At 42.1% G+C, this 20082-nt stretch overlaps 1 protein-coding gene across 1 annotated transcript in view; it reads right to left on the minus strand.

Annotated features, from left to right (window-relative positions):
• MGAT5B (alpha-1,6-mannosylglycoprotein 6-beta-N-acetylglucosaminyltransferase B) overlaps positions 1-20082 on the minus strand; it is an 819262-nt gene that overhangs the window by 500951 nt on the left and 298229 nt on the right. The window contains exon 3 of the mRNA XM_085616896.1: positions 3617-3764. Within this exon, the coding sequence (XP_085473022.1) occupies positions 3617-3764 (148 nt within the window). The remainder of the gene's footprint in view (positions 1-3616; positions 3765-20082) is intronic.

Genomic DNA, 20082 nt, shown 5'->3' on the forward strand with positions numbered 1-20082 from the left:
TTAAAGTATTCCATCCATCACTATTTTGTATACTAGTTGTGTCCCATTCTTCCAAGACATCAACCTCGTTATAATGGACTATAAACTAATCAGCTGGTCTAACCAGGCCTTGAACCACTTCTCTCTTAAGGGTTAAATCTGCAAAGTATTAAAATTCCCAGTTACCACAAAGACACTTTCATCTTACCACGGCTTTAAGTGCATGCCTTGTTTAGAGCATCTTTTCCACAGTCCTGCCTACCAAACTCCATGCAGTGGAGAGATTAGTGGCGATTGTATCAAAGACCCATATGCCCTCCTGCCAATGATCGAAGAAAGGAAGAATACCTTCTCTAGGACTCATACCAATATATACTTCTGGGAGAAACCATAGGACTAAAGTAACAGGGCAAATCACTAGAAAGACGCAGGAACAAAAACTCACCAAAGGGCCAAACTTCATCTCTGCAGATATTTCATTCTCAGTTTAACTAAATGTTATTTCCAAGTAAGGATCATAAAATTCTCCCAAAGAGATGTAAAGAAAGGACCTTTTGCCTCTGCCGTGATCCTGTCCATTCACGGAAATGTGTGATGAGCTGGGGACACATTAGAGTAGTGCCAGGTAGGAACAGCAGACATTAGCACTTGTATTTGTGCACTTCCACAATACTGAAGGGGCAGAAGATGCTCATTCTCGGTGCAATTGGTGCACCCAACAAAGGAAACCTTTGGAAAGAGAAACAGATAGTCCTGGAACCAAGAAGCTCTCTCCAGGAGATGCACTCAAGGACACCTTCAAAGTCAGATCAGTCCACCTACAGTGAATGACTGAGCAGCAGTTTCTAACCACCCTGACATCTTTCACTGCTGCTCTTTCTCCAGTCCAGCCTGAAGCACAGAAAGATTGCCTCTCTAGTGGAGACAGAACTTTCTTGTAAGTGGACGCAGGGTCCTGGTCTGCGCTGGGGTAGCACAAAGATAAACTTTGAAATACAGCATCTTTTGTTCTATTGAAACTCCCCAGTTCACAAGCTCCAATTCAGGATCAGTGAGGTGGCACCTCCAAAAAGAGCACACTTCTGTGTAACTCCAGTCTCGTGCAATCCCTCATAAATGTGGCTCTGAATCAGAAATGAAAGGGAGTAAGACAGCAGCTCTCTCCACATGTTCACACTCATATCTGAGGCAAAAGTAACCAAGATACTAAAGTTTATCCAACTCTCAAACAAAGAAGTATGAAGCACCAAAGCAACTAAACTGGGCTTACCTCTCCTTGTACCATTAATCACAAGACTCATGGCTTGGTAGTCCCCAGAAGCTCACACCTGCCATTGATCATGATCACTCAAATCCAACGTGGATCTTAAATGCCTGCCAACTACACAACCATGTCTAGGCTGACCGTCTTCACCAAGGGCCTCAAATCTGAGGTTTTGTCTCAGCGAGTCTCCCTGATGGTTTTTGAAAGCCCGCTCAGGGTATATTGCAAGATTTTGGCCCATGCTATGGCACTGAAACTACCATTATGAGCAGTCTGGAAGCTCTCCACACATTCTCTAGCACCACTCAATCCACGTAAGACTTCTGACAGCATGGAAGGGCCATTCTTCTGCATAGTCCGCATAGTGGGCAATGCTAGGTCTGATGGCTCAGTGGAATAATGCATCCACTGTCAGTGGTTGACCAGATTCACCACCTTGGCAAGTCTACTCAGTCTTTCATTCTCTTTAGTGGATAAAGTGAGTGCCATTAAGTTGAGCAACAATAAACATCTGCTATCCTGCAACAAAAAATCAACAGGTGAATATTCACTTTACCACGTTATGTTGTGTTAGGGAGCGGCTCTACAGTGGGCCATTTTATTTCCCCTCCAGCACTTACTGTGTGAAGCTCCCATAGTCATTGACCTGGGAATCATCTTTATCATCAACCTAATATTTAATTCACAGATAAATTGCAAAGTGAGCCATCCATTACTCAAGGGTCAATTTTGGTGTTCTCTCAATACTCCTCCCACATGATCTTTAGCCATGCTGGGAAAATGTCCTGCCTTGACTACAATGCAAGATATGTAACAAAATCCCAGAAGCCGAACACTGCTACCATTCCAAGGGAAAGTTGACACTAGGATCCAGTAATTAATTTGTAAAAAAAAAAAAAGTTTCAGTACCCTTGTCAGAAGACCATTGCAGCTTGCACCGCCTATTGCCCCATTAGCGCTGCCAGTGACAGAAATATCACAACTAACCATCACATTCATGCAAGTGCAAAAATGCAGACTTTAAATATACATAAAAAATGACTAACACATGTCGCCAAAGCAATTCCTATAGCTTCGGGTGGCAGGTATTAGTGATTTTGATGTATATTTCATTATTAAACAACTACTGTGCTCCTCACAAAATCAGATAAACAACACCACCATTTGGCAGACTTTTATAGGAACCGGTGTTTACAATAGACTGCCGATGTCGATTACCAGAAACCACCGGCTCAAATTAAGCACAGCAAGGATCTCTACCCCTTCCACATCCTGCCTACAAAATAATCATTTCCTACTAGCAGCCTGTCTTTCCTATGAGTTCCTACCTTTCGATCATCCTTGAATCTGTTGTCCCTTCACAAATTGAAATTGGTGTAGTAATGTGGAGGATCCCTGCATAATCAAAGGTACACACTCTGGGGCTTCTTTTGTTCTTTCCTCTCACTGGTAAACTCTGCCTACAGACTACAATGGCCCCTGCTCAAAGAGTTCTGATGAAGGCAAGACTTTGGGCTACGGTGACTTCTGATCGCACCACGGCCCCTACATAGTATGTGCTTTATATAAATCCAATAAAAAAAGAAATGGAAACTGGCAATTTGGTGTCATCTGTTCACGGTGTGTGCCTTAAACCACACAAGGGTGCCTGAGTAGTGGGAAGCCCTTGTTTGGATACATATGAACAGGATTTTTCACGGCGCTTGTCGTTGATTGCCTTTAACACAGCACTGGTCTACCCAGGGATTAACAGGACACCACGAAGACAATCAAACCTGCATTTACCATTGACTGTATTTCAACCCCGCTCTTTTTATCTAGCAGTGGGTCACCTAGAAAGAGATATGCACCCAAAAAAGACATAGACGGGTTATTCTATTTACATTATCCCCATCTTGGCAATGGATGACCCAGGTCACCTGTATAACCTCTAGCCAGGCAAATTGGGCATTCTCCTGTGTATGTATGCAACAAAGTAGAGTAGAGTGCATGAGGCAGTTCTCCTTTTACACCGTTCACATTAAGGCATGTGCATGTAACCTATCATGGATGATTGATTAAGGAGTGCACTGAATGACGTCCAGCCCAGTAGACTCTTTCAAATCTTGCTCATGAAGAAAGATTGGTGTGATCATGCAGAGAGTGAGACTTTGATTTGTCTGCACTCTGAGTGGAAATCCGTGGATCTTCCCAGCACTTCTATTGGATTGAGGCTGGCGATCTCTGCCACATTAACTAAATCCATTTAAATACGGATCTGTCCAAGAACTAGTGGACTCGCTGCAAAAAAGTTGCTACCTGTTTAGGGAGTAATGCAATACCTCTACAGAATGATTGGCCGGGAGTACGGGCCAGCTTCAGCAACGCACTGACCTGTCAAGGGAGTAGTGTGCCAGCTCGTCCACTTTGCGCAACTCACTACTGTTCTCGAGCCGGGCCAGCATGTCCATCCTCTTCATAATGACCTCCAGCATGTAGCTCATTTTCCGTAGCACTCCCCGAGACTCTGGGCTGCCTGTCCCTGCAAATAGAGAAAGACAAGCTGGCTTAGAGGGTGTATTCTGGCACTGCAACAAACATTCCTGACAGCGGTCCACAGTCATTCTGACCGGAAGCAGCCTGTGAATCCCACAAGGATTCACACAAACAGAACATCCGGGGTACTTCAGTCTTTACCGTGACAACTTTGAATCATGCAAGAATTTGACTCACACTCAGTATTACCAAAACCATTCAGTCCACTCCCTGCTAAGACAGGGCAGCCCATGCCGCCACAGACCACTCCTCTTCCGGCTTCCATTGCTTCAAACATTCCAGCCTTCTATCATTATTCCTTCCTCGCCCCTCCTCACTTCCCGACACTCCAAGGTTCGTGAGCCAAAGATCAAAGCCTCCCTTGAAGTCATCAAAGCTGTCTTTGAAAGAGTTAAACCGTATTAAAGCAAGCTCAGCATGCAAAACTAAATTTGGAGAGTCCCCCAACCCACATGCAAATATTACTATATAAAAAAGAAATAAAAAGCGTGTTATCATTTCAACCAGGGATGTCATTTTAAGGCTATAAAAAGACGCTCTATATTTCTCCTAGGCTCAGCTACCTATCACAAACCAATCCATGCCACTGCTCTTTCCTGTTCTCGATTAAATGCTCTCGAATACTTACTGAATTCATCAAAGTAAATCAAATCTCATTATTACTGCATATAAATAATATTCTTGATGTTCCAATCTTGAAAGATTTAGTTCCCATTTAAGAGAAATGAAAAGCGAGAAAACAATAGCTTTTGATTCTATGAATATATTTTCAATGGACTCTTCGTGACCAACACATTCATATATGTTTAGAGCGATAAAAATAACAAACACATTTTCATTTTGGTCGTCAACTGCAGCCATAGTTCTAGTAGTTTTATCCAGTCAATTTTTTATTTAGAAAAAAAAAAAAAAAAAACTTAGATAACCACTACCACCTGAATTTAAAACGTTTCTAATTCTACAGGTAAGAACTACAGACGGAAAAAATATAGTTGTGCTTTATAAGTGTTGTCAAGTGGCAAGCTTTGCACTTACACAAAGTTGTGAAATGTGTCACTTCCACAGTGCTTTGACTTCGGTGAACAAAATCCCACAATATACATTTATCACACACCATATTGCTTAGCGAGAGAATATTGCCCCAAAAAAGCAGGAGTTGATGCTTTTCCTAGTAAAGCTTACTTTTAAAAAAAAAACTAGGCTAACCAGAGGGACAGCGACTACAGTCGACAGTTTGCAGAACGCCAGAACGCTGAAGCGCGGAAACGCGGTAAACGCGGAAAAACGCCGAAAATCCACCGAAAATAAGAGCAGGCAGGCAGGCAGCGGAGAAAAACAGGCTGCTGGTTCAAGGACTCACAGAGCATCGCGGTCTACCAAGGGCCGTGTTTGACCTGCCAGATCCCCGTTTTGGATACCTGCTGGAACCGCTGAGATCTGCTGAGATCTGCTGAGACCTGCTGCCCCCCCCCCCCCCTGCAATCACTGGGCGGTGCATTTCATCAGGCCGTGTCCTGCATCTGCGGCGCAGTGTGTTGTGCCGTTTTTGGAGGGAGAGGGCTCGGTGCGTGACATAGGGGGCACGAGGGGACACCGGAAACACCAGATACACCGGAGACACCGTGGTGAGCAGTAGGTGAGCAGTAGCGGTGAGCAGTAGCAGCGGCGTTCGAGTGGCCAAGGCAACGAGAGGAGAGTGAAAGGGGTGGGGGACAAAGAAGATCTAAGCGAAGTGGCTCAGTTCCAGGCAGCCCGTGCTCACGAGGCTCCCCGTATTTAGAGGCAGACCCCACCGCCCAGCGCCCAGCGCCTCATCCACACAAGGGAAAAGGTGAGAGGATTGAGGAGAGGCGGCAGAAGCGGTGAGCCGGGTGACTGGCACAGGGAGAGGGAGTGGAAGCAGGCGCAGGACGGGCAGGGGGGGGGCCTTTAAGCCTTAAGCCCGAGCCCCTGAGCCCCAGAGGCCCCCGAAGCCTTTCCACACCTGTACTTTGGACTCGAGGGCCGGTCACGGTCATGGATTTTGGAAAGTAAAGGGGGAGTAAAAGGCGAAAGCAGAAAGCAGTAGCCCTGTAGGAAAAGGCAGCCCCGGTAGTGTCTCAGGCGCCAAGGGGGGCTAAAGGTAATATTAATGAAATACACTGCCTAATCACCAAATTTAAGCTACAAGCTTTTTCTCAAGCACCAGCACTCAAGTAGAAAAGTACCAGCATTAACACAGACAACAGTAAAATTACGACGGACTGCCAGGTATAAAACTGGGAAATAAGTTAATCTATATCTGGGTTAACAGCTTGAGAACTTGCGACCTAAGGCCCCAACGAAGGGACCCAAGCAGACACCTTATTCTGATGAGTCGATTTGTAAGATAAAGTCACCGCCTTGCTGGACATTGCAACACTTATAAGCTGTTCCTCCCTGTAGGCAGCCGCCTCAATCCTGCGGTGTGCGTCGGGCCCCAAGCATCTCCATAGCGCCTCGTGCCATACCTAGCACAAGGGTCGGTGGTAGAGGAAGGGACCCGGTGAGGGAGTTTGTCACTCGCCAGGACGCAGAAGACAGGCTTGGGAGGAGGTGCTGGAAGTTGTGTGGGAGGTGAAAGTCGGGAGGCAAGGTGTGGTGAGGCAAAGTAGAGGTGAAGCAGTGCTGAAAGTACCTCTGACTGGAGAGTCAAGAACATTTTGCAGAGGGGGGGTTAGTAGTAACAGCAAAAAACAGCACAAGGGTCAAGATATCCATCAGGACCGGAGTAGAGAATTGGGGACATGCGGTCAGGAAAAGTTCGCCAAGCCCCCATCCACAAAAATAAGAAAAGAGCGACAACACAGGATCAATCAAAAGCTGTTATCAAACCCGGAAACAAGAGTAAGTTAAAAGAGGATTTTAACCCACAAGAAAAGAGTTTGATCCCTGTTATCAAGAGCAATTTAAGTTCGGGGGGAAAAACCCAATGCATAAATTTCAGTTTTTAAAAGACCCAATGGCGGCAATTTATGCAATTACAGAAGAGCCACAAAGCCTACAAACCCCCATAAAACCGATACATTTAATAACACCAAAAAGTGCCGGAGATAAACACCCAGAAGCAATGTCAAGACAACCAGCAAACTGCCAACAAAAAGAAGGAAGGGTGACAGTAGAAAAGGATGAAAGACCGGTTCAAGAAAAATCAGTTTTAAAAACTTGGCTTCTAAAAACGACAGCCCAAATACATGCCCCGGTATCTCAACCTACACCAAGACTACCGGAAAAATGTCAACAAAAAGAAGGAAGGGAGATAAAAGAAAATGATGAAAGACCGGTCCAAGAAAAATCAGTTTTAAAAAATTGGCTCCTAAAAACGACAACCCAAATTGATGTCCCGGTACCCCAAGTTATATATCAACCTACAACTAAACAGACAGCCACGAATGAAAAAAGCAAGGAAGAAAAGACTGCACAAAGGTACGTGGCAAGGGAACAAAGCGAAGGCGGAGAGCATGTTATACAACGAGGAATAACCCAAACGACAATTTGGTCAAAATCTTTTTCAATAACAGAGGAAGACGACCTCATAAAGATGTTAGAATTTAATACCCAACAAGTGGAGGAATCAGGGTCAACAAACCAGGGAAAACATAGGGACATAAATTCGCCGGGCAAAAAGGCAAAGGGAGTCGAAATGGGAGCAATATCAACCCCCATCAAAAACACCCCCAGCCCCATTCTTTGGAAAGAAATAAATATCGGGCGAGGTGGCCCTCCACTTGGCGATAAAAAAATACAGTCTCCAATTACCATTTCATCAGTAAGTGGGTTTGATTCCATATCAGGGATCTCAATACCACCAATAAATAAAGATACAAGCACTTGGAACGACGCGTTACTAAAAAGTCTACAGCAAGCAATCACTGTACTAAATTTTCAATCGGATAAACTGGACGTACAGGTAGACTTAATGAATCTGATTGCAACTCATATTGCAGGCATCAATAACAAGCTGGACATAGTTTTAGATCAAATAACTAATGGAACAAATAAAGATGGACAAAACAACAACAAAGTATTAGATTATAACTGCGGGTGCAGCAAAATAATAGATAAACTGGCCTGTCTACCAGTAATTTTGACCGAGATCCTAAGCGCAACACAAGTAAGAAAACAAATAGAAGAAACATCGTGCTTAGTAAATACAGGTAAACCTACAAGGACTGAAAAACAAAGAATTATGAGGCAAGGTATAGAATATGTAGAAAACTCTATGGAGGACGACGCAAACATAACAAAAGAGCAGGGCAATAGGCGTAGAGAAAAAATCACTCCTGCTGCTCCAAGTGTGTTGGAAAATCAAACCAAAAGACAACGCAAACGAGCACGAAAAGCCAGGAAAAATGTAAATCCAAAAACTAAGCAGGGAGAAAAACAAAATTATGCCATCTTTTCACAAAACGCTAATATCAGTGTACAAGAACAAGCAGCTACAGGCCCTATAATACAGCAAACCATCGATGAATCAACCATATTGGACATTATGAGGGACCATAATAAATCCACGAAAAGCGATCTGAGTGCACCAGAACCCGCAGAGAGGAAAGCAATAAAAGAGTGGTATACCGTTGAAAAAGTAAATACACAAACACACATAGAGGAGGAGACAGAAACCGTGAAAAGAAAGGATAGAAACAAACAAACAACAAATCCACAGGTAACAGAAGATATGTCTCAAAAAATGGTACCGGAAGCGAAAAACGATGATGGCTTAAAATTCAAGCACCAGGAAGAAAAAATTGAATGGATAACCAACAAAGACAAAACAACCACGCTAAAAAGGGAAAAAAGTATCGGGATGAACATTGAGGGAGCGTCAAGTTCTGACATCCAGCTATCCATCACCCTGGATAAAAAAGGCCGGACGTGTAAAATATTAGCGGAGAACCAACAATTGGGACAGTTCAGTACAACCAAAATGTTCAAAACAAAGGAGGAAAATAGAAGGCAAAGCAGAGAGGAAGATAAAACGCCGAATTTAAGCTCAAAAGGACGGCCCACGATCGAGCTCACGATCAACACTAAGGTGGGGGAAAGGATAGGGGAAAAAAGGGAACTAAAAGGAAATCAAGAACCCCAACCAAATCCAGAAGTAACAGGCTGTAAATTAATCTTTAAGCTGGAATATCAAACAAAGGGCAAAAATGATATCCTAAATAGGGGTAACATAATGAGACTTTTTAGCGAAATTCCGAAATTAAGGGATATTCCATCAACTGATCTATTGGCACTAGAATTCGTGCAAGTTAACATGGAGATGGATTTGGAAGTTAGTAGAACTACATGGGCGTCGACAGAGATAACGGAACGGATCTTTGCCTCCAGGGAGATCTTCGCAACTTGGGGCATAATTATATCTTATCCACCATTAATAAAATATCCATACCCGCTAATAAATGACGAGGTTTCCGGGTTGCAAAACATAAAGGGAAAGTCTTCGATGGTCCTAAAAGGAGCCAGAAGTACATCACCAAATCAAGAAACACGCAGGGGAACCGGAGTGCAAATTGCTATGGACAGACAAACAACCACCCAGTCAGATGGAATCCACGAATGGTCTTGGCTACCCTACACTTTGCATTTACATCGTTCCTGATGATAACACCTTGGTAAGGGGGGCACAAAATAATAAGGCAGTAAATCAAGAGGAGAAAAAGTTCACGATCTGCTCTTGGAACGTTCATGGTTTTAACAAAATGCAACAAGATCAAGAAACTCTTACCTATTTAAGTAATTTTAAAGTTATCCTGTTACAAGAAACATGGAACACTTCACCAAAGCACTTGGCAGGATACGAAGAATTCCATACAATGGCGGAAAAAACCTCTAAGTATGGGCATCCAAGAGGGGGTCTGTCCACATACATGGCAACGGAAATCGACTGGAAATCGGAGGAAATGGATTCCGGAGAAAACTGGATCCAAATAATTAAAGTAGAAGAAAATGTTCCGGTACAAGGAGAAAGAGTTGGAGACAAACTAATAATCCTAAATATCTATATTCATCCAAATAAGGACAAAAAAGAGGAGAAATTGGCCACCCTAACAACCCTAATAAAAACACTTCAAGTTACACATCAACACCATGAGATGATAATATCAGGGGATTTTAATCACAATCTGACAGGAGAAAAGACGAATAAGAACAAGAATAACAATCAAAAGACACGAAACAAGCTGGAAAAATTAGGCATGGTCATCCTGAATGGAAACACGAGGGGAGATCAACCAGCCAGTATCACCTTTTCCTGTGGAAAAAAACAATCAATTATAGATTTTACGATAATTAGCAAAGAGCTAATATCCCGGGTAGACAAGTTCCGTATCTTATTATGACCAGAGAGTGATCATTTCCCTCAAGAGACAGTCCTAGACTTAAATATTAAACTTAAGGAGCCTGTAGCTTCATTAGTGGTGTGGTCTGAAATATATAACTTAAGGAAGCTTAAATGGAGAGGAGCCATCATGGATGAGATAATGGATATGGTGAACGAACACATAAAGAATGCTGAGGAGTTAGCAGTTCAAACATCAAGTAACTGGGAGGAACTATGTGAATTACTGCTGGACAAATTCCCAGCAAAAATTGTATCCAAAGGTAATTACGGGTTTATCAAAGAGCAATGGTATACAACACAGATGAGAAACAAACAAAGAAATATCGCCAAAGAGGTAAGACAAAATGCGCAAGCAATTAAAAGGGGAATAAAAAAAGATAGCGGGAAGATCCAAAAACTAAGAAAAGACTACAAGATGGAATGCAGAGTGGAAAAAAGAAAATATAGAGAAAAGTTATGGGAAGATCTGCTGTGGGCAAGCAAACTTCCAAATAGTAAAGAATTCTGGGGTATAATCAACAAATTAATGAAAGGTCACGGAAAGCAAAACACCATCGGAATCAGCGAAAATATTTGGCTAGAATACATCGATAAATTGTATAACCCCAAACTGGGATTAGAAAAGGTGGATGCAGTAAGGTCACCGAAAGTAAAGGAAAAAGTACTTAACACCAGGGTAACCAGCATTAATATTGAAAATGGGAAAGATCAGTTCAGCTGGGAAGGAGATGACCAAATTTTGACAACGGTTAAACGCTTAAAAACACTGATAAAAAATCTGAAAGCGGAAGGAGCAGCAGGTCCAAACGGGCTACCCAATGCCCTGTTCAAACGAGATCCAGAAGTTTGGGCAAAATACCTAACACCTCTTTTTAACCACATGTTCCGTAACAACAAGATCCCGCAATCCTGGAGCGGTAACCTGTTCCACCCAATTTACAAGAGCGGTATTAGAACAGAACCCGGGAATTACAGGTTGATCGCCCTGATCGACGTTGAGGCCAAACTCTATGCTTCATGCATCTTGGAACATCTACAAGAGTGGACAGAGGAAAACAATATTATCCCTAAATTCCAAACAGGCTTCAGACGGGGAATGGGTACCATCACTAATCTAACAGCCTTGACAATTCTGACGGAAAAGGCTGAAAGGAAAAGGGGAGCATTAGTGGCTTGCTATATAGATCTAAAAGCGGCTTTTGATAGAGTGCCACGGGACCGCTTGTGGAAGAAACTGAAAGCATGGGGACTGCCACAACTACTGATACAAGCAATACAATCATTATACAGTGAAACATGGGCCACTGTAAAATTAGGGGACGGACAAAGAGTCTCCTCAAAAATAAACATTACAAATGGATTAAAACAGGGCTGTGTCCTTTCTCCAGGTTTATTTAATTTATATCTAGCTGATTTGAACCGCCACTTAGAACAAATAAACGGACACCCACCAAATTTGGCAAAGGAGCCGGTTCAATACTTACAGTATGCAGACGACATTGTCTTGGTAAGCCAGACTTCGATTGGGCTACAAAGGGCAATAAACAAACTAATAGACTACTTGGACGCTCAAGGTTTGGAATTGAATAAATCAAAAACCAAGGTGGTAAGACTAGCGGGCCCAAGACAAGGAAACTTTAAATGGTTCGCTAAGAACTCTCAAATAGAAGAGACAAGATCTTATAAATACTTGGGCATCAAAAGGGCAAGAAACCTGTCAATGATGGAGCAGAAAAAGGATATTACAGCAAAAGCTCAATCCTTAATATTCGCTTATAAACAACTATATAAGAATCTGGAAAGCCCTTCACATGGGCACCTTTTAAAAATAATGGCAGCCCAACTGCTACCGACCTTGTCCTATGGCCTGGAAACCTGGCATGGCCAAGAAAGTAACATCTTAAATAAGCTACAAACCAAGGTTTACAAAACGGTATTTAATCTCTTTAAAGGTTCCTCTCCAGCACAAATCCGTTTGGAATTCGGACTACAGAATCAAGTATTCCAAAGGAAGGCAACCATGGTAAACTTATGCTGGAAACTCAGGGCGGCAGAACCGGGAAGTTTGAATAATTTATGCTGGTTGGAAATAAAGCAACAACTAGAGCAAAGACTCCCAGATTCGTGGGGGGTCCAATTGATGATAGCTCTTGAAGAATTAAAGCTTGAGGGGCTTTGGAACAGCAAGTTGGAAAAGGCCACATTTAAACTAGCTTGCAAAAACAAAGCAAAAGCATTATCTTTCGTGGAGGACAAAAGGGAATTAGCGAGACGCCGCCATGCATGGGTCATAATAAACTCTTATACACGGCCAAGACCTCAACCCTACCTAGCAGCTCACTTCAGATTGTCCTTAAAAAGGAGGTTCATGGCATACAGATTTGGAGAACATTGCACATTAGACTTAGTACCCTCCTGGAAAAACAAGGATCAAGCAAAGGCATGTCGTTTATGTGGTTATTATAGCGAAACTTTGAGCCATATGCTGTGTGTCTGTGAAATAGTAAAATTAGAAAGAAGGAAGATGCTGAGAACAGCTTTTAATGATTTAAAAATCCGCACCTGCAGACAGGCAGCAACAAGTTGGATGGGTGCCGCCTCAAACATTTTAATATGCAGGGGGATAAAATTTATGATAGTAGTAGAAAGCTTACTTTCAAAAGTGGGCAAAAATTGAAGGCATGATGCCATAAAAAGAACTAAGTAGACTTTTATGAACTGAAAATGTTTTTAATATGAAATGTGTTTTATATGCTTTATGGTTTGTGAAAACCAAATAAAGTTATTTTTTGACTGACTGACTGAAACTAGGCTAACGTTAAAACAACGTCGACAGCAGCTAATTTCACTTTCTGCTTCTAATATCATTATCGTAAAGTTTTTTTTTTATGCCGATTACTGAGATTCCACTTTTAGAATTTTTTGGGGAATAAATCAAGCAAATACAGAGCCATTTTAAAAGATCATCAAATATGCTGTGTGTGATGATATGCACAGTTGTTCCATGAGACTTATTTTTAATCCATTGTTTATGTTAAATAGAGTCATACAATCCATCAGCTCAGGAGAAGACTGAAGGGGGACACATACAATGATCATAATATGTGTAAAATTCATCTGAAGGCCGCTAGCCTTCACAGTCATGTATTCACTCAGTTCTGTTGCTGCCTGGTAGATTTCTCAAAATAAAGTGCGCTCTGGTAGAGGGTGAGTAGCCATAATCACCTGCCAATTTGTCGTGTACATAGTAAAGTGTGTAATTAACTTTCCCCATGTCACTCTGAATTGATTAGCATGAACAGACTTCATCATTATTTCAGCGACTGAAAGGAGAGATTGACATTCTTTGGGCATCAAGACAACCAGTTTCAAAGGTTGATGACAGCATCAGTTTCTGTCCATGTTTGTAATGCTCTCCCATTGACCAAGTATCGTATTCACTTCAACTAAATTGGATGTGCCACAATAGCACACATGACGTAATATAGTGTTGTTGCAGGACAATATGTATTGCAAGCCTTCTTTGGCCAATAGTTGAGAGCTGCGAGCAAGCTGTTCTACAAGAACTGCTTTCAGCACAGCAGCTGTTTCAGTCGACCAAAGGGGGGCTGCACCTCAACATAATTGTTTAGGGCTGGACCACAATGCCTTTCGTCCTTGAGGACACATTCCTGACTAATAGCAACCTAAAAGCAGTAAGAAGATTTTTCCTCTGACAGTCTAACAGCGCCAATCTCTTGGCTCCTTGGAGAGACGTATTCGAAGATAGTGAATTAATAAGTGGGTTGGATTGGTAGTCTGCCACAAATATTAAAGCCATATTAACAACTTAGGTCCAGGCAAATGTGACAATAAACTAAACATAAGATTCACTCCTAGTAGCTGTGCTAAATAGCAGATGGGTGTAACTTAGTGAAAATGTGTAAAGCATTTAGCAGTACCAAAGCAGTTAAAAGTCAACAATAAAAATCCCCCTTTAGGGGCGGATCTTGGCAATGGACCAATATGATCACCATCTAGTGAACTCCGCAATTAGCTGCGCCGCATTCTTAATTTATGGAGCAACCTGGACCATTACAGGGCAAACGTGACATGGTCCTCACAGATTAAATTGTTGGACATTCAAATTTAAAGAGCTCCTATGGCATGGCAAGGTTGGTATTGGGCCATGTGCCCTATATCAACCGGCTCCAGAGAGAAAACACTCAGCAATCACCACTTACAGCTCCTGAACTCCTTAGAATTCTGAAGCACCACTTTCCTTCAGCCACCCACACAGGGAGAGGCGGCACAACGAAGCCATTCCGAGAGGTGCCAGGGCTGCCATTGTGAACAGGATGTGCAAGCCGCCTCTCTTATGCTCTACCATGAAACACATCCCTCATTACTCTGCAGCTAGTTCAGTGCGTTAGCGCAAAGGCGCAGATGGCTAAAGGAGCATTCCATACCTACAGCAAAACCATGCACCTGAAATTGTGGGTCTAAATTTACAGCACCTGCTCACTGCCACCAGGTGACTTCCTTCTTTGCTCCTTGGAGAAACTCATTCAACGCCCTACTACCACCTGGTGAGGACGTTTAGATACTGCACCCTGCCAAGACAATAAATGACAGAAACAATCAACAAGAACACCATACGTGGTGGTATTCTAAACTGGTCCTCGTCTTATTTTAGCAGTACTACTCAGAGCGGGTCTGAAACACCCTCTCACATATCCAGATCAGCTCAATATCAAAACAGATCTATATCAAAACATTTGACTTCTAGACAGCTGTCCTTTTCATAGCCATAAACATGAGACAAAATGGGACACAGCCTCACGTCTTCTAATTCATATATGGCAACAGTAACAATGGGCACTTCAATGCATGAGCCTAAAGACATGAATACCTCCATTACTACTGCGGAATCCGCTTTGCTATAGTCTATCAGGGAATTGAAATCGAAGTATACAGAACTGTCATTCTTCAAAACCCAACTCGGCATCTCTGAACAGCGCCTTATTGTCCTAGAGTAAAAGGGTTGATGAAATTACTGAGTAGAATATGGATGTTTGGCAGCCTAAAGAAAACTGACAGACATAGAAAATTGTGGTGGAAGGGACAAGATGCGCTTATATGGCTTCCCTGAAACAAAAGCAGGAGATAATATGTAGGGTTTTTCGTGACCTTTTTCCCCAAATTGCCTGAGGTTGATTTCCTTCAGCCCCCTGTAATTCCAGCAGGCAAATGAACTACAAGCGAGGAAAAGCTTGACCAGTGATTCCCCAAGACCGATCATGATGTGCCTCCTCCACTACCAGCATACGAGATTTAACTTGCAAAATGAACGCCAACATGGTCTTTGTACCTGCAGGAACCCTAGACTATCATTTGCTGCTGAAACCTCTTATGAGACCAGTGTAACTCACACAATATTCCTACTCTTCATCCAGTGATAAGACAGTGTGAAATTAATTGTGGCCTTCTAGATCCGGCATTTATGCTGGTAAACACAGACAAAAGAACACGGGATTTTACAGAGCCACGGGAACTAAAGATCTCCGGGAACGAAAATCCTTCTTGAAAATGGTAAACGGTCACTATCCTTGCATGGAGGGAGTGATTCCTCGACGGATCTGATTCAAGTGACGCGGGACCACTCCAAGTCATCACCTGGCTCACTACAACGCAGACACAGATATTATACTAGAGAGTCTCACTCATGGGGACACTCACTCTCACGACAAAGAGTGCCTCTCGTAACGGACCATAGCCGTATTAAGGTAAGGAGAATCTCTACTGGCCGTATTCGAAGAAACCAGGCTTTCTCTGACCTCCTACTGCCTAACTTTATGCCGCTTTTTGGACTGACCTCTTACTGACTAACTTTATGCTGCTTTTTGGACTGGTGCGCAGTATAACGGCTTAAAAAACTTTAAGATTGAATGCTCCATGGAGGGCAGAGGGCCAATTTCACATTTCACGTATCTGTCGCCCCCCCACTCCACCCCAACTTAATGTAATTTAAAGAATAGGACATACATCAATGGGGGCGTTTCTACTGTGGTTAGTGGTTTACTTATGTCATGGTGTACCGATCCATGCGTTATTAGAAGGACATATTTTACGTCCTGTCTGATACAGGTTTCACCATGTAAACTTCTGTTATCCCATGCTGCATTAAACAGGTTATGATGCCACCATTTGAGCGAGTATATTAGAATATGTTTGAATAGTAGGGGCTATCATTCTTTGGTTAATATATCATTCATAATTGTTAATCTTCCTACAGGCTGATTGGGTGACTGTCCGGTAATCCCTGGCACACCGTACTGAGATGTGGCCACAGAATTGATATAACAAAGTGTTATCATACCTCTGATTTTCTACATTTCCACAGAGAAGCATTTTCTTCGCGATATTTAGTAAATCAATACAACGGTCGCCCTTGCTATAGCATTAGGTTGTATTTGTTCTTCTCTCTCCCTTGGTATATTTGCTTGCAGAAATTATCAAGGGCTAATTCTTTTTATTCACCGTGGCAACCGTTTTGCAGATAGGGGCTATCACTTTTTGGCTAATATATAATATATATATTCTAATCTTTTTTTAGGCTGACTGGGTGATTGTCCCGTTATCCCTGGTGCACCTTATTGTGGTTTGGCCACAGAATTGGTATAACAAAGTGTCACCATACCTTTGATTCCCTACATTGTCCACAGAGAAGCACTCTCATTGCGATATTTAGTAAGTCACTCCAGACAGGGATGGGCTATATGTAAATGGTCGCACTTATCAAAGCAATTGGTTATAGTTGTTCTTCCCTCTCCCTTGATATAGTTGCTTGCTGAAACTTCCATGTGTTATCTTTATCTACCCACCTTGGTAACTCCGTCGCAGATATTTTCAGAGAGTGCCTGATCTCTTGCGTCCTTGGTGGGTACCCCATATATATATAAAAATATATGGTTATTGCACTTAGATTTTCCTCCGTGTGTGATCTTGGTATATATTCATTTAAATTCTGTCTGGTATTGGACTATCTGGCAAGCTAGTTTTGCCGGGTGCCTTTGTGTCTGATAATCTCGCTATATCCCCTGCTCTGACTCTCTAATCTGTGTTCAAGGACAAAAGAATTATAACACTATTTTTCTTACCATCTCTTTCTCAAATCCCTCTGCGTTCTATGCTTATATGCTTGTTTTCCTGGCTTTGTTCTACATTTTATCTCCTTTTCCTTATGGAAATGTTCACATTATATGTATATGGAATAATTACCACCTTGTACTATACATAGCAAAAATTGACGCTCATGATTATATGTTGGTAAAGTTGTTATGATTTGTTGGTTTAGCAACTATGCAGTTAGTTATTGTAATAAAGTTTTGTGCATAGTAGTCCTGTCTTAAAGGGTATATATGTTTGTATTATGACTATGTAAGGTAATGTTTATATGTTATATATATATATGTACATATTTATGTTTGTATATATGTTTGTTAAATTTATAGCCCTGAAGAAGTCCTTTACTGGATGAAATGCGTCGGCTGTGTGTTTTAAACGAGAATTTTTGTGAATAAAAGAAGAGACTAAAAAAGAAAACTCTATGGATACAGACCCGTTATTTCTTGTTTTATTATTAAGTGGTGCACCTTTGCGTTTTATTTGAAATCTGTTATATTCCTGTATTGGATTGTACCGCGACAGTGGGTGCATTAACAGTGTGTACACATGAGTGATGGGGGATTCCCATTCAACAGATATTAATTAGGGATAGCAGGTCAGGTGCTAGGTCTGTACAGGGTACACTGTCAACTGTGTGTGCTACAGATATAAAACTAGAGAGTCTCCCTTATGGGGACACTCACTCTCAAGACACAGAGAAAGCCAAATCTCAGCTGAGGGCCTGATAGCGACTATTCTGTAGCATCATCAAGTAATGCAGACAAATCTTCTATATAGCTATTACCCTGAGCAATGTTTATGGTTTTCATTATTGATCAATATGTAACAGACTTTTCGATCCCATAATTTTAGGTTCGCAGTGCAGCCCATGGACTTTCTAGAAGGTTTCCACTCCTATAAAGCAGGGAAGGGTTAGTGTTCTGTAGTGTCCAAGTTTTTTAGATTTCGCAACTACGACCTAGCTAATCTATGCTCTTTCTTTAGATACATGTTTCTGATACACAAACTTACTACTAACTCCTCCATCCACACTAGACCTTCAGCCTAGAGCTATAGTGTCAGGTTCACCGCCTTAGGAATGTCCAGAACTAAGGCCCATTCACTCTGGTCTCTGAAAGTGAATGGCCTCACCAATTTTGTCAAGAGACAAAAAGTTATTTTTTACCTCAGGTCTCTGAAACCAGCCACAGCTCCACTACAAGCGACTCGTGTATCACTGGCAGAAGCAATCAAGCTGCGCTGCATCTGAGTTGGCAAAATGATAGCAACATCCGATGTTAACACCTCATATGCTACAAATGCTGTTTGGATACCCCCAGTTTCAGGATTAAAGGAGTGGCCATCCTAATTTACAAAAACGTACCAGTGAGAATACTAAGACTTGGGCCGACCTGGAGGGCTTTTATGTCTTTGTTGAATTTGTTCTTCATAATCACACCCTGGGAAATGGTTCTGTCTATTTGCCCAATACAGACAATACAGAAATGGGCCATAGAGAAGTCATGATTGGAGGAGACTTGTACTTAACAGGTGCTAGACAGGTTGGGATGACCAAACTTTCAAAATACTGCTGATAGGGGACTGCTCCCTGACTTACTATTAGATCACTCTCTCATCGATACTTGGAGACTTTTCCACTCTACCAAACAGGAATACACTTTTATCTTCCATGCACAGAATGGAATCCAGGACAAACTACTTTCTGACTAAAGCTGGAATCCTCCCTTGAATCTCCAAATGTACTATTGGTTTCAATTGTGTATCAACTCGTGCCCCGATCAATTTACAAAACAATGTGGGCCTTAAGACTCCAGCAGATTAAACGTGGAAGATGGAGATCGTTAAGTATAAACAACATTCAGAAACAAAGACCTTGTTACGATACCTCAAGGATTATTTAGATCTCAATACCAGCTCAGCATACTCTGTGGGCAGCAGGAAAATCTTATATGCAAGGTCTTCCGATAAGAGATGACGCAAAGGATTCTGTAATAGCATTTGTCATAAACAATATCCCAAAAACAGGAACTGGGTAACTTTGTGAAAATAAATGGGCAAAAAAGTTTCATATACTAAGGAGTCATTATGATTTTTATACTGGTTTCACCCTTTCATTGTCTAAATCAGATCAAGATAAAACAACTTCCCAGAAAGCTCCCTTCTTGCTGGTTGAGTGAGATGTCTCTGGTTTGAATCTCTAAACCCAGTACATTGCTAGAGCTGCTAAACTCTTTGTGACCCTCAAGGAACTAATCATCCAGGTCATGCCAATGGAATCGGTTTGCTAAGTGGAGATGGAGAGTGCACGAGATGCTGGAGATGGAGTGAGTTGATACTGCCTTGCACAAAGCGAATAGGCCAATTGTAGCAAAACATTTTGCCAGCCTCTGCTTGAGAAACTCCTCCTTTGTGTATGGGGGAGAAGGCCCTATGGACTCAAGAAATTGGACTCGCTGGGGGGAACTAGTTTAACTGGACACTTTGCTGTGACCTTGAATTGGAGTTGTAGGGAACCTTCCTTCAACCTGAACCTGTGACTGGATCCAAAACAACCTTTCTTAAAATGGTGGCTCCTTCTGGATCACCAGAAAATGTAATAGGTGTTTTATAATCATTTTTCTCTCTGGAGGAACAGGACAATGTGACAAACCTCCATGTAAATGGTGCAACGTATGTGCCTACCTGCTTAGAGATCTTGATTGTCAAAATATGAGACTATTTCAGGACCTTGGAAAAAAAGAATTATCCAAACTTGCTGAATCATGTTGGATCA

Source organism: Triturus cristatus, chromosome 7 (genome assembly GCF_964204655.1).
Source record: "Triturus cristatus chromosome 7, aTriCri1.1, whole genome shotgun sequence".
NCBI classification, from domain to species: Eukaryota; Metazoa; Chordata; class Amphibia; order Caudata; family Salamandridae; genus Triturus; species Triturus cristatus.